The sequence below is a fragment of the Jaculus jaculus genome, chromosome 20, assembly GCF_020740685.1.
Source record: "Jaculus jaculus isolate mJacJac1 chromosome 20, mJacJac1.mat.Y.cur, whole genome shotgun sequence".
In the NCBI taxonomy this organism is placed as follows: Eukaryota; Metazoa; Chordata; class Mammalia; order Rodentia; family Dipodidae; genus Jaculus; species Jaculus jaculus.
In genome coordinates, this window is record NC_059121.1 from 18,733,672 (window position 1) to 18,749,561 (window position 15,890).

Consider the following 15,890-nt stretch of genomic DNA (forward strand, 5'->3'; position numbering starts at 1 on the left):
TCTTTCTTTCTTTTTTTTTTTTTTTTTTGCTCTCTCTTCCTGGGAGGCTAAATAGGGAGCGTGCATCTTTGCAGTGTCCGGGAACCCACCTAGAGGGCCCCTTGACGCCAGCACATCCCCTGTCAAGGAGCAGTCTGCACCCGGAGCAGGCGGTGCAGAGTTAATGTACAGTACCGCGGAGCCTGCAAGCGCTCTGGGCTGCTCAGAGCCCTGGGGTGGCACAGCCCAGGGCAGACGAGGCTGCGAAGAAGAGCCCAAAAAGGTTGCAGCCTGGGGGAAGTTCGGCGTGGGGGACTCCACCAGGACAGGAGCCTGTTCCCATTGTGTTTGTAAAAGCATGCAAGGTCTGTATAGCTTGGGCGTGAAAAATCTTGCAGGGATGTCAGCGGAGCAGAGTTAAATGACATCTAACTGAGGGGAGGGGGGGAGTGAATTTGGGGTGAGGCTTAAAAGAGAGCGAGCCAGCCAGCCAGCCGGGGCCAGGCATTCTTAGACAACGGATACCTTGCAGCTGTGAACATTTCATTGTCCTTCCAAGGCAAGATATGAAAAGCCCACACATGGTTTTGGTGACAACAAATTGAAGGGATTCTGCAGAGAAAGGATCGGATCGATAGCTTAGTCATTTTACTTGCAGCGAGCAGGCAGCCTGATTTACGGGGTGAGCAGCGGGCAGATGAATTTCTTTATGCCAGCCCCCTCTGAACTCATGATGGTAGCTGATGCTAAGCCTGTCCTGCAAGGCAGAAATCCCTCCTGGCCTTCCCACTTGTGCACTGGAAACCAGCAATTCTGAGACTCGGTGGTGGGGGGAAGAAGTTGGTTTGGGCGATTACGTACATGGTTCCTGGCCCCTCTGCCCAGGTCTTTTGTCCTCCACGTCTCAGACCATAGTCCAGCGTTAAAGTGACCACACATGAATATGTGCCTAAGAAAGAAGAAAAAGCAATATTCCCTCCTAAAAGACAGCATGGCCAAGCAGCGTGAAGTTTTCCGTGTCCCTTCTAACACTTCTTTAACAAGGATAACAAGAAACTGTCTTTTGACTCCTTTCTTCCCACATTTCATAGTCCTTCCCGCGAGGATGCGTTAATTTACACTCAAAGCAAGTTGGATTTCACCGAGACAATCTTTGCCATCCTTTAGGATTAGCCATTGGACTTTCGTGGTGTTGGCTTGACTAGAGAAGCCTCCATGGACGGACCCATCCCTGCAATGCTGTGTGGTGTTTCTTTCTTCAAATCCTGGGAGGGTTTTTGGTTGTTGCTGTTTACTTCTGGGGGATTTGCTTTCCTTTCTTTCTCCGAATTCAATACTTGTTGCAATAATTGCCCATGGTAGCTGCTTTAGCAAGAGAGTTTGGAATTCATCTGTGAAAATCACTACATGTAACACGGGAGACGAGGAAAATATTAATGAGCGAAGAGCTGCGGACATGATGCATGTGAACAATTTCCCCTTTCGAAGGCATTCCTGGATATGGTAAGTGACCCATTACCCCTTTCAGCCTGAAAGCTCAGGATCCAAAATACCCGTGACAGGAACCGGAGGAGGAGGGGTGATTCTGGAACCAGAAGACAGGCATCGAGTGAGAATGAAAGAAAAAAAAAAAAACCAAACAAAGTATAAAACCAAAGATTGTCCGAGAAAGTAATGGTTATGCAATAAAATTACTTGTAAATTAACAATAGAGCACGCTTATACTTCGTATTGGCCGTATCTCATGGTCCCAAGTGTGAAAAAATAAAGCTTTGAGAATGGCTACCAATTAGCTAACAAATAATAGAAAAAAAGGTGGGGGAGGAATCAGATTTTTTTTTTCCTGTTTTATTTGAAAATTCCCTGGGGAAGGGCATAGATGAATTTCTGCCACCTATGAATTGGCCTGAATATTCCAAAGGAAGGTTAAGAAAAACTTAGGATGTTTCCTCAATTTTGTTAAAAACAAAAAACTCCTAATGTAAAAGATATCTCACATTCAATAATATCTTAGCTGCTCAAGAACTACTGCTTCTAGAACAAGCCAGTAGAATTCTAGCAGAATTCTAACACATAGTGTCAAGTCCTCTGGCTCTTAGGGACCTGGCTTTGTGTTGTGATTGTTTGCTCGGATATTAGGGGTCAATGTGATGTATCAAGGGCCCTGGACTTGAGCTGTTATGTACTGTTCCTGGTTGGAGTTTATGACTAAATCTATGTAGGAAAGCAATTGCTGAAGATAAGTAAAAGGGCAACGATCTTTGTTTTAAAAATTGCTTTGGGAACTCTGAATGTTTCACTCAAAGCAGAAACTTTGTGAAGGCATAAGGGAACTTTGTAAGGTTTTGTATGCTGTATACTGGATCCGATGTTTCAAAGTAGGTTTTTTTTTTTTTTTTTCTCACGTAAATATTTTGAGTGGACTCAGGATAAGTGACACCCTAGCAGATCGCTGAGCATTTCGCAGCTGTCTGATAGCTTATGGCAACAGCACCCTCACCTGCCGGGTGATTACAGAGGTTCTGGCTTGCAGCAAAAAACCTCGGATCACAAAAAGAATGGGCAGTCTCCCCTGTCGCTCTAGGCAGGGGCCTCTTTTCTGGCAACCCCAGAGGCATCCGGAGTCAGGGCTGTGGCGTATCTTCCTCCTCTGTGGACTACAGCCTGCATCCCCCAGTCTCAAACGTGTCTGTGAAGGAGTCTGCTGGCATGTCTGTAGGCTGTAGAGCCCTTCCAACTGCATCACCTCACCAGAGTCCCCGACTCAGGGGAGCTTCGGTACCAATGTCTCGCTTGTCCTGTGGGTGAGGGTCAGACATCAACATAAGATTCTTGTTTCTCTTATAGAAAATTTCCCCTCAGTAGCCCTGCATCCTGCGATGAAAAGGTTCTGGAAGCAATACTTGGCACCCAGTAGGATTTGTCAAATACTTAAATGTTTTTGGTCTATTTCCGTATCTTTCTCTAAGGTTACTGTTATACCTCTTATTTGTTTAGAGTGGGGAAATTTTCATTCTCACTTCTGTGAAGTGTAGCTGGCTCCAGGGCCACAGTTTTTGTCCTAGCTAATCTCCATTGTGCGAGTCCGGTTGCTTGTGTTTTGTTAGGTGGGATGCATGTACTTTCTGACTGCCTCGCCGCGGGATAGTCACGTTTACTTTTGCTGTGTGAAACTCACCTCCACTTTTGACTTGGAAAGAAATGAGCTATTCAACTCTACTTTGGGGAAGAATGTAAATTTGCTTATTCATGCTTCCCTACATCTGTAATACCGGTTTGGGTGTGAAAGGCGTAGGGTGAGGTTAGGAATCTTGGTGGCTTTCTTTTGTGCCTGGATCTAAGAAACCCTTTATTCATCTCACTGCATGATGTACCAGTTTGTGGTTGCTTCAGCCACACTGAGCCAAGTGGATACCAGTGTTCTATACATCTATTCTCCCTTGGGATTGAAAGGATTTATTAATGAGACATTTACCTCAAAAGAGTGATATACTGTTTGTTTGTTTGTTTTCCCCAGGTGACCCAGTTAGTGGGGTGTTTGGTTCTCAACTTCCCAAGTTGTGTTTTTTTTTTTTCCCCTTTTATTTATAACTTCATCATTCACTATTGCATCATGAGTCTAGGTGTTCCTTGACAGAAAACCTTTCCCTTTGTCCCACTGCAATTGTCCCTGCTGGATCATATTCCCTGCTTCTGAACGTTCACACTAAGACGACAGACTTTGCCAACTTGGTCTTTTCATCTCCAAAGACTTCTTTCTTCTTTCTCCCATGCTGGCCTGTTTCTTTTTGGAGAGGTAGATGAGAAGATGGCAACAGACCAATGCCAGGGAACAATAAGAGTTTTAAAGGAGATCTGTGCTCTGATTTCAGGAGCCCTTGCTCATCACCATAGCAGCATTTTGGATTGACAGGATGGACGCAGCCATGCTCCAGCCCCTCTCCCTTTGGCTCTGAGAAGCAGGGAGTGCTGCTGTATCTGGAAGTCTTCAGCAGTTTCTCAGAGACAGGGACCCAAGTAGAAACCTTCATGCTCTTAACCCTCCATCTGTGTGTTGTTCACTGCACACTCGTATTACAAAAGCATTGTCTATTGGTCACAAGTTAAAGCTAATAAGTGGTCCTGGAACTTGGGTTCATAGGACGTTACCCTTTGAGTACGAAAAGAGTGGTATGAGAAATGTGTCTTGCTTGAAGCCACATTTAGAAATATTTGCTGGAGGATTTGCAGGATGGACATGTCTTTCCATTGCACATGTTAAGCCTCTCTAACTGCCAAGTCAAATAGAGATAAGGGTCGGCCTCACGGGGTGAACAAGTGCTGTTCTTGATTCTGGCAAGTTGGTGGAATAGAATGGCAGCCTCGCAATTCAGAAATGCGTTTGTAGTGGTCAAAGCAGGGGCATGTCAGTGAGCTTTCTAGGAATTTAAAAATTACATCGAGCAACAATGCAAAGGACTCTTTGGAAGCCTCATGGTGTTGAATCACCTGCAAGGATCCACCCAGGATGACATAACCTAGTGTAACTAACTAACATATGTTGCAGGTTTTTCCTTGCGTGGAAATTATATACGTAAACTTTGTATAATGTGCTTTGTAAAGATGTTAGAGACTCAACCAAGACATCAGGACATCTTAGGTTATGTTTAGTGCAATAATGTTATATTGTAAGAAATGTTAGAAAGTCCTTTGACTTGAATACCTTTATATCCATTTTCTAAGGGGCTCAATGACTCAGAGAAAAGTGATAAATAAAAGCCTGTTGAAGAAAGCTGCTGAGAGCTAACCGTCATCAGAGTGCCGTCTCAGGACACAAGAGGAAGATTTGGTACCAACGATTGCGAATGGTGGTTAATTATTTACTTATCTGAGTTTTGTTATCCAAGAGCCAGATGTCTAAATGCATTTATCAAGCTGTTGTAGTTGATAATGACAGCTGAGTCCAATTAAGGTACCAAAGAGGGTGATGATGACACCTTGACTCAATTTTGAAGCTTTTTCTTTTTCTTCTTAAAGTCTCTTGTATCCCTCTGTTGGATGACCCATCCTAAAGTAGCATTTCTTATAAGGTCTAACATAACAGGTCACAGGTTGGTTGTTCCTCTATAGACCAAATGTTGGCCTCACAAAGTAGCTCATTTTGCTATATGCATATATATTATCTCCTTTACAGAATGAAGCAAGATATAAAATCAACATATACATATATAATTTCCACATATATGTATATATATGTATGTATACACACACACACACACACACACCCATATACTTATATATACATGTTATATTTCAAAGAATGACTCCAGTGACTAAGCAGAGGAAGGCAAAATGGCTTTCTACCCTTAGAGAAGTAAGCAATGACTCTTCCTAGCTACTTATGAATTTGCTATTTGAGGTTTTCCTTCTCTTCATCCATTTGCAACTATAGAAATCTAACCGAGAAGTACATTTCTCAGTGTTCATGTTTGGACCAATCACATGGTGAGGGCAATGATGGTGCATATAGGGATATACAGAAAATATTAAGTGTTGCATTACATAATGGAGGTTTGCTGTCAAACTCAAGTTCATCCAGTGTCTACTTACTTTCTAATGATATTGCACTTCAACTAACCTTAACTCATTGCTCTTGCTCCTGTCTGTCAAAAATACCCCTAAATTCTAAAATTCAACATCAGACTTACTGCTTGGTTCTGAATCCTGTTAGGGCTAAACACTTACGACCAAAGAACTTGAGGCTTAAGATGGATAGAACTTGTTGTGAAGCCAATCCCTGGAGCTTAAGCTATTGAATAAGGCAAAAAGTTGGGTTTAGCTAAAATGCAGCAAAGGTTTTTGTTTTGTTTTTAATTTGATAAAGCTTTGATAATATTAATTAATCTTATAATTTTTTGGTTGGTATTTGATTTTACTGTCTTTTATTGGCATTAGATGTCTTTAATTTCTGCTAGTCACATTCTGGAATTTAAATATGAAAATAAAATTTGATTAGATTTGATAAGACAGAGAAAGAGAAGAAAGTTTGTCATTAGCAATCCTAGTATGTTCATAATTTATGAAAATTAAATATAGCTGCTTTTGCTTTTTTAGTCTTAAAAGTCTTTCACGATTGCAAAAAATAGTTTGTTCGCTTCCCACTGTTGACATGGGCTATGTGGGTGGCCCAAGCCAAGGAGCTCTTAGAAGATTGCTTCAAAGGAAAGAAAGGAAAAACAGAAAATACCATATGAAAATTATCAGCTAAGAATTTGGGCTATCTCATGCCCATTAGCTTCTTGACTTTCTATGCATTGTGGCTGAGCTCATTTAGTTGATATTGCTGACTCACCTCCTCTAATGCTGTTGTCTTTGAACTCAGAAAAATAGGCAAGTCAGAAAAAGAGGAAAAGAGTTCAGAATGGAAGAACCTAAGAGAAATGATCAGTTTCTTACAAGTCACTAGCTTAAAATTCGAAATGTAGTCTCAGGGTGGCCTCGAACTGTCAGCAATCCTCCAACCTCTGCCTCCTCAGTGAATGCTGGGATTAAAGGCATGCACCACCATGCCCGGCCCCTTCTTATGTTTTAGCTTATCACTCCCTTTTCTCCTTATTCCATCATATCCCACAAGAGTTCACATTCATTAATACTCTGTCTTGTTATAGCCTCTTTCTACTTTTTTTTTTTTTCTTTTTTGGTGTTTTTAGGTAGGGTCTCACTGTAGCTCAGGCTGACCTGAAATTCACTATGTAGTCTTAGGGTGGCCTCAAACTCACAGCGATCCTCTTACCTTTGCCTCCTGACTGCTGGGATTAAAGGCATGTGGCACCACGCCTGGCTTCTCTTTCTACTTTTTAAGCAGTAGTTTAAAAATGCACTGATCATCACTTATTGAAATACGTTTCCTGTTGAGAATCACCTACCTGTGATCATGCCCTAGACAGTATATGCATGGATTTATATTGTGAGCTTTTGGGACAGTAAACATATTTAGGGATTGAGCATATATATATATGTGTGTGTGTGTGTGTGTGTGTGTGTGTGTATATTTGGTATATATATATGTATATGTATGTATATGTATATGTATATGTATATGTATATATATTTGGTTAGAAAAATAAATAATCTGGCTCATACACACAGGTTATTAGCTGTGTGGGGTAGGGTGAGGTGATACAACTCCAGGTTACTAAGTGTAATCTAAATCTGGTGTTAATATTTTGTGTGACCCTGTGAACACTCTCAGCTTTTCACCACCGTTGAAGATGATTGTAGCAATTAGTCACTTAAACTATGTTAGATAGCAGACTCTCAAAGAAAATCACATAGCAAATTGTTAATAATTTATTAGAAGGACATGCTAAAAAAAAAAATAATAAGGCAAACATCTGAGTGTGGTGGTGCATGCCTTTAATCCCAGCACTCAGGAGGTGGAGATAGGAAGATCATTGTGAGTTCAAGGTCAGCCCTGAAACCACATAGTGAATTCCATGTCCTAGGCTAGCGTTAAGACTCTACCTCAAAAAAAACCAAAAAACAAAAAACAAAAAAAAACCCTAGAAATATCAGAAAATAAATAAGTAAAAGGGACATGAAATCCACTTGAGTAAAATTTCTTTAAAAATATGAGTAACAGACCTCCCTATTGTGTACAGCCCGGGAAGGGAACCCCAGACCACCCCTCCTGTGCATGCCCTGTGTTTTCATACGTATGACATCATTCGACAGTAACAGGGATCCTCTGTTTTCACTTACCTGACTCACTGTTTGCAGATTGGGTAGCGAATGTTCAAAGAGGGTTCCTAAGTTTCTCACGATCACATTTTCCTTACTTAGAGAAGCTAATCCATGACGGATCTGGCTTCTTTTGAACATCCGAGCCCCTTTTAATATACCATATCTGCATCGTGGCAAACGCGTTAGTGCTCTTCCCACAGTCCTTCCAGGACACAGAAGTAAGCAGGGAAAATAGCAAGATTGGCTTTCGTTACTGAGCAAGTTGAGGTAAGCATGTAGGTCATTGGCTAACGCGAATGCCCTTTCCTTAAGAAAAGCTGTCTATTAATGCTCGCAGCATGGCCTGCCGGTCCTCTGGGTCAGCAGCTTGCCCCGGTTTTCTCAGAATGAGACACGTTGCAAGGAACTTGCAGTGAACTGTGCAGCCAGGGCCTCTCTGACCCACAGGTTCCTTTGCGAATTGGCACCTTCCTGGGCAGATGTGTTAGGAAAGTGGCCACACTTGGGCCTGAAGTCTGAGGTAGACATTGCAGTGCGTGGTGAATGGCCAGAGACTGGGAAAAGCAAAAGGCTTGTCTTTCTCTGGACACACACTTGGTGAGCAGAGCACGGATGGATCAACTCCATTCACCAGCTCTGCGGGGTGCTGCTGGGTCATGTCCAATCCTGCCCTGGCACTGCTTTGAAAGGCGCTCCACCTCCACTTGGTGACAGCCAGATGAAATGATTCTTGAGAGTTCTTTGCTGTCCCGAGAGCTCACACAAGTTTGGGCGTACACTGCTACCATTGCTGCTTCTGGCTACGAGCTTTTACATTTTATTTTGCACATAAATAAAGGATACTAATGGACTGATGACTTGGCGGTTCAGGTGCTTGTCTGCAAAACCTAATGACTGGGGTTTGATTCTCTTGCACCCAGGTAAAGCCAGATGCTCAAAGAGGTTCAAACATCCGCAGTTCATTTGCAGTGGCTGGAGGGAGGCACTGACGTGCCTATGCTCTCTGTCTCTCTTCCCTTTATCTCATTCTGCTTATAAATAACTAAAAATATTTTTAAAAGCATATTAACATATGAAATCATTAATATATGATGCTGAAAACAGTCACTCATAGTTCTATTAGAACACATGGAACATATTGGTACTTTTAAGCATAAAATATGTTTCTTTAAGCAAATTTAAACAGAAGTCCTATTTTGGATATTACCATAGATGAGTGAGGAGAAAAGCCGTGAGACAGCAGGAAGCAGATTAATACAGATATGTACAAAGTATTATGGAATTCAAAGGAAGAAGCCACTTAATTGTCAGAGCCAAAATGCCATAAAGTATAGGAATGAATGACAAAAAAAAAAAAAACGAAACCCAAAAAACAAAAACATTGATGGGCTTGAGAATTCGTAGTTGCTGGCAACAATTTGGACAGTGGTTTGAGGGAGTGTCTGGGCACAATTTTCATTTCAGGGGTTATCAAACCAGAGAACTCGGTGAAAACTAATTTTTATTTATTTATTTATTTGAGAGCGACAGACACAGAGAGAAAGACAGATAGAGAGAGAGAGAGAATGGGCGCGCCAGGGCTTCCAGCCTCTGCAAACGAACTCCAGACACATGTGCCCTCTTGTGCATCTGGCTAACATGGGACCTGGGGAACCAAGCCTCGAACCGGGGTCCTTAGGCTTCATAGGCAAGTGCTTAACAGCTAAGCCATCTCTCCAGCCCAATTTTTTTTTTTTTTTAATGGAAACAGAGTGAATAGAAGAGTAACAAGAATGGGACAGGCAGGAAGAGAAGAAGTAAGGGAAAACCAATTGCTAATGGAGAAATACAAGGTCCTCTTAAGAGTGAGGGACAATTAACAAATGAAGAATTCTGAGTCAGAGTTGGAAAACTAGTGGGAGACAGACTCCTTCTGAGGCAGGAGGAGGGACCAAGCGAAAGAGTGCAAAAATGTCATGATTAAGACCTTGAATGAGAACTTGGACAGTGAGGTCTGCTGGTCTCTATTACCTCTGGAATGTGGAATTCAGAACTGACTCTCTGAGGGAGGGACCTTAACTCTGTGTACACCGGAAAGGCTACTGATATTTAAGCACTGAGGTGTCTAGCAAGTTGAAAAAGGAATACTGCTTGGATATATAGTCACTGCAGGGTGTTTTACTCTGTTCTGAAATTTTATTTATACAAAGTTTTTTGTGAATTTTTTATGCTTTATTTTTATTTATTTATTTGTCAGAGAGAAAGAGGGAGAGAGGGAGGAAGAGAGAGAGAGAAAGAGAGAGAGAGAGAGAGAGGGAGGGAGGGAGGGAGAGGGAGAGAGAATGGGCACACCAGGGTTTCAGCCACTGCAGACGAACTCCAGAGGCGTGCGCCCCCTTCTGCATCTGTCTAAAATGGGTCCTGGGGAATGGAACCTGGGTCCTTTGGCTTTGCAGACAAATGCCTTAACTGCTAAGCCATCTCTCCAGCCATATACAAAGTTTTATATCAGGGTAAGGGGTAGTAATGTGATGGATGTGTTGCAATATTAATGTCAGGTTTAGGAAATGTGTTTTTATGTATTGTATTAATTGTGGTTTTGGGGATTCCAACAGATAACAAGTTGATCACGTTGTCTAGCTGATAGTCATAGCAACTGCCTTATGGATGTATTAATTAGATTGCTGTTAGATGTTCATGACCCGATTCTAGAAAAGTGACATTTTTGGTGCTGCCTGGAAATAATTCTTGTGTGACAAACAGAAGCTTTGAAATGCTTGCTTTGAATTTTGTCTTCAAATGAATAACAATCACAGTGGGCAGAAAAAGTGATTCAGAATTGCTCACTTTTTAATGGGAACTTTTCTCTGTGTGTGGGTTATTTTTGTCCAAATGTCACAAGTTTTATATATATATATATATATACATATATATATATATATATACATATATATATATATATGTATATACACACACACACAACCTGATTTTACAGAGATCACTTCAAAACCCTTGTGAAGTTTACTTGAAAGTAACACTGTTCTCTGGGAAGCTCACCAAAAATAGCAAAGCATAATGTAACTTTAGCAAGAACTAGTCTAACCTAGTTAAATATTTATTAATGTGAATTTTCTCTTTTGTTTCCATGATATCATAGGAAAAAGGGATAAGTATGACATATGAATTAATGAATATTATTTAAATGGCCTTATGATTTCATAGGCTACAATAATAATGTCTAGAAGGTTCTATGACTTTATTCCATATTTTAAAATCCCTTTAATCTAATGTAATTGTAAATACTCTCTTGGGCCAGCAGAACTTTCTTTTAGTTTTCTTTACTCTTCCTTTTATTTTTCCCTTCTCCCCTCCTCCTCTTCTTTCTTCTTCCCTTTTTGAATGTGATGGAAAGAAATATCTGGTAGACTGTGTCAGAGAACAGCTCATTTATTTGTCAGGGGAATGGGTTTACAAGCATTTGTGAAAGAGCGGGAAGAGGTGTGGCTCATAAAGGGACTGGTTAGTGCAAAGGTCTTGCTGATGCCTAATTAGCATGTAGTGATGTCATGGATGAGCAGGAAAGGGTCACAGGGTCTGAGCAGTGGCGGGAAAAGGTATGGGGGAAGGGCCTCAGGGGGATTGGCTGTGCGAAGGCTGCTGGCTGGTACCTCGTTAACACACAGGGACATGCCGGGAAAGGGGTCACAAGGCTCTGGGAAAGTGGAACCTAAGTGTTATCAGGACATCCAAGTGTCCCGAGCTGGGGGAGGGTGCGGCCACACTCCTGCCATTCTTGGAAGCCGAGGTTATTGGGGTCTAGGCCAGCTGTGACTTCCTGTGGTCCCCGGGGCCTTAGCTGCGTCTGACAGCTCAGGCCTACTTTTGCCCTCGGGGGCCCTAGGCGATTACCTGTGCCCATTGTCTTATTAATTAATTTACTCCACTTCTGTGTTCAGTGAAATGCAAGGAAATAATGTATTATCTAGAGAACCATCCCAAGAGTGAGTCTGTGATCCCTTCCAGTTGTTTTTGGCTTTACCTATAGAAAATTCCAGTCTCTCAGCTATAGATATTTCACTTAATGCATACTTCACAAAAATGTAACATTAGATAATATTGTCATGTTTTTCCCATGAATATCGATATCCACGCTGTTTGAAAAAAAAAAAAAAAAAACCATATACACTGCAAAGACAATGTATCACCCATGCCTCCCTATCTCTCCCCTTGGAAAGGTCACAGCTCCTCCTTCACCTAACCCATCCGATTTAACATGGTGTGAAGTTCCTAATGTAACCAGTGTTGTCATTGAGTTGCTCAGCAGGCTTAAGATTGCAAATGTTCCTAAGGATGGACAGTTCTTGATGCTTTGAGAATAATGACAAGCTTGAAAGTTGGTACTCAGTATGTGGAAGGTCTTGTAGTGAGAGATAAAAGTTGGAAGGGTCTGTATAGGTCACAAAATAAAACAATGGTAAATGTTGACAATCAATAAATACCTCCAAGTATTTAATTTCTAATAGAAAGAAAATTTCATTTTTTTTCAGAAAGCAATTCATTAAAAGGTTAGTTTTTTAAAAACTATTTTATTCACTTATTTGAAAGCAGAAAGACAGAGATAAAGATAGATGATAAATAGGTGATGGATGGATGGATGGATGGATGGATGGATAGATAGATAGATAGATACATAGATACATAGATAGATAATAGACAGATGGTACCAAAGAGAGAAAGCACCAGTGCCTGTAGTCATTGCAAATGAACTCCAGATACATGTGCTACTTTGTGCATCTGGCTTTACATGGGCACTAAAGAATCAAACCTCGGTCGTTAGGCTTTGTAGGAGCACCTTAACCTTGGAGCCATCTCTCCTGCCCTCAAAGGTTAGTTTTTTTTTAAGTGAGAGATCGAGTGTTATGGTGGCCCATGAAGTCACTATTCAAAACACTGCTCATAATCTACTAGACCTTCACTGCAAAGCCTTTGGCACCAAGAAACTTTCTGTGGTCAAGCCAGCCTTTGGATCCTCATCAAAAAAAGTCATAGATGAGGCTACCCATGAGAGTAACCACTACAATTATTTTATTCTATACTGTTCCCCAGCACCCAGCACAGCACTTAATGAAGAACTCATACTTTTGGGGCTGGAGAAATGGTTTAGTGGTTAAGCACTCACCTGTGAAGCCTAAGGACCCCGGTTTGAGGCTCACTTCCTCAGGACCCACATAAGCCAGATGCACAATGGGGCGCATGCATCTGGAGTTTGTTTGCAGTGGCTGGAGGCCCTGGCATGCCCATTCTCTCTCTCTTTCTATCTGACTATTTCTCTCTCTGTTTGTTGCTCTCAAATAAATAAATAAAAATTAAAAAAAAACAACAAAAAAAAAGAATTCATACTTTTAATTCTGAATGAGTACCTATGAAGTGCAGTATACCAAGACCTTTGGGGTTAACTAATAGCTTAATTACATATTCCTTCACATTTTGAAATAATATTGTGCTCTGTTTTTATGAGATAAGTGGACATGTGCTACAAAATCACAAAGATAACAATAGTAATCACATCTGGGAGCTCATTAACATCAGATATAAAGCAATGTTTTTCACAAACAATATGTCCTTTTAAGCCCTCAAAAATCTGGGACAAGCATTGTCATCTAGTCATGATGAATACAACCTCTCTGTAATTCAAGTCCTTTGGTGACTCGAGGACAATAAATAGTTCTGTGTTTTTGTAGGTGGCAATGAAGATTAAGTGAGAAAAGCTGGGTTTGAGTTCCTAGCACATGCTAGCTGGTGCTGATATACAGAGCAGGAAACTTGTCCATGAATGAGTCACCAAGTTACTTAAGGTTATCTAGTGGCTCAACGGCAGACCCACTACTACTTAGTGATGAGTGACTTGAAGGACCAAGCCATCCCTTATGTGTCCCATTTTGGACACAATCAGTCCATACCAGAGACCACCTCTTTGGTTAAATTGGAATGATGGAATAATAAATTTGTTCTCTCTAGCCTCAGTGAGCATCACCTGTCTGTGGGAAGCCATGATGCTTTTGAGATTCAACGAGAGCTCACCTCATGCAAGGTAGTTTAATCTTAATGAGTCATTTCACGCAGGTCTCCTATGATGAGATTCCCAAGCACAATGCCTGAGTCAGTGTGTGCTTGGGACACCTCGTAGAAAGAAAGCAGTTTCAGAAATGTGTCCCTAGAATTTGATGTTGTCAAGATTAATCTCAATTTCCAGGAGACAGCGTGCTTGGACAGGTAAAGGTTCTATACAAGGTCACTTTGAGCGTCTCGTTGGGGTATCAGTCACACATTTTGACTTCTGATGTTGGGGAGAGGTTAGCTGAATATGCACAAGCCGTCATCTTTCTCTTTATTCATTTCTTTATTTGACGAGAAAGAGGGAGAGAGAAAGAAAGAGAGAGAATGAGTGCATCAGGGCCTCCAGCCGCTGCAAATGAACCTCAGATGTGTGGACCCCCTTGTGCATCTGGCTAACATGGGTCCTGGGAATTGAACTTGGGTCCTTTGGCTTTGCAGGTAAACACCTTTACTACTAAGCCATCCCTCCAGGCTCCTCATCTTTCTCAGTTGTGCATAATCTGAAATTTCTCTTGAATATCACCAACGCCTCTAAGGAGGGCCCTCAGTGGAGTGGGGGCAGAGAGGAGGAAAATGAGGACACCAACACATAATGTATCCATGAGAAGTTTCTACTTAAAATTAAAAACAAAATTTCTTCAAAACTAATCACATCACTCACTCTTTGTTTATTTATTTAGAGAGGGAGAGAAAGTAGCAGAGAGAGAGAGAAGGAGAGAGAGGTAGAAAGAGAATGGGCACACTAGGGCCTCCAGCCACAACAAATGAACTCCAGATACATGTGCCACCTTGTACATCTGGTTTATGTGGGTCCTGGGGAATTGAACTTAGGTCCTTTGGCTTTTCAGGTAAGTGCCTTAACCTTCATTCCCTTTGTTTGGGAGTCCTTCTTCCCCTGAGTTGTGTATGTTTTATCTATCTATAAAAGCAAATATATATATATATATATAAATTTATTAATATTATTAATTTATATATATTAATTAATATATATTAATTAATATATACAAATTAATCTTTTGTAGAGGCAAATATATAAATGTATATATACATATAAACTTACATAGATATATAAAAGTTAATTTTGAACCTTGTTATGTCTGTCTGAATTTATAGTATATTTTCTTAATTTTCATCATCATATATGGTGTCCCTCAGGCATAGTCTTCGTTCCAATGTGACCTTTAACATACATCTTAACACTATAAAACTAAGCTCAATCAAATTATCATCCTCATGCCTTCATTTTCCAAGAAAATGTATTGGTCCTTCACTGTTTATAATGTGACATAGGGCCACCTCACATGCTGTCTGCCTTTTTAGTCTTATAGTTAAGTGTGGTTCATCATTACTGACAACCTTTCTTCCTTTGTTATTGCAGAATTCTTATATGTAAGTTTTTAAACCCAGTCATTACTTATATGGTAGTCATACATTTATATATTTATTTTTCACTTGTTAGATTTAATGTACATTATTGTTTTATACTTTTGCTTTATATAAAAATAGAAAAGCAGAGAGTTCTATACTGACCTTAGACACACTTTCAACTTCTTTTCTAGTTTATTTATTTTTTCCTGTTGGGAACTTTAATATATAAACATACTGTAATTTGGTTGTGTTGACATCATGTTCACCTCTTTCGTCCCCTCTTCTCTGTCCCCATTCCACTGAAGAAACTCATCTTTGGAAATAGCCCTTCCTTTGTTCTGTGTCTCATTCTTTTTGTCCCATTCCATCATCTGTGTCAAAGTGTTTATGGCTTCTGGACGGTACAGATCTGTGTGGTATCAGTCACCACTGTGGGACCCTGAATGCACCAGTAGGTTCATATTTGAAGGACAGACTTGGCCATTGCTTTCCTATTCTGTGGCAGTTTCATCCTTTCTGCTCTCTCTTCCTCCATGATCCCTCAGCTTGGAGGACACATTAGCACTGTCCTCTAGTGATCAGCTCTCAACTGTCTCTCATTTTCTGCTTTGATGCGTTTTGAGTCTCCTCAGTGTCTACCGACATCTCCCTGGAGGGGACTTTCAGGATAGCACTGAAAGCAGGAATCACAGTCAAGCCAGCATTGCTTCTGCCCTGTTTCC

At 40.9% G+C, this 15,890-nt stretch overlaps 1 protein-coding gene across 5 annotated transcripts in view; it reads left to right on the top strand.

Annotated features, from left to right (window-relative positions):
• Pde4d (phosphodiesterase 4D) overlaps positions 1-15,890 on the top strand; it is a 1,345,132-nt gene that overhangs the window by 718,602 nt on the left and 610,640 nt on the right. For 2 of the 5 annotated variants that reach the window (XM_045139037.1, XM_045139036.1), the window contains exon 1: positions 141-1,482. The exons of the other annotated variants lie outside the window; for them this stretch is intronic. Coding sequence is in view for 1 of the 2 variants with exons in the window: in XM_045139036.1 (XP_044994971.1) it covers positions 1,436-1,482 (47 nt within the window). In the remaining variant the exon portion in view is untranslated. Of the gene's footprint in view, positions 1-140; positions 1,483-15,890 lie in introns of those variants that run through there. 5 annotated transcript variants of the gene reach the window in all.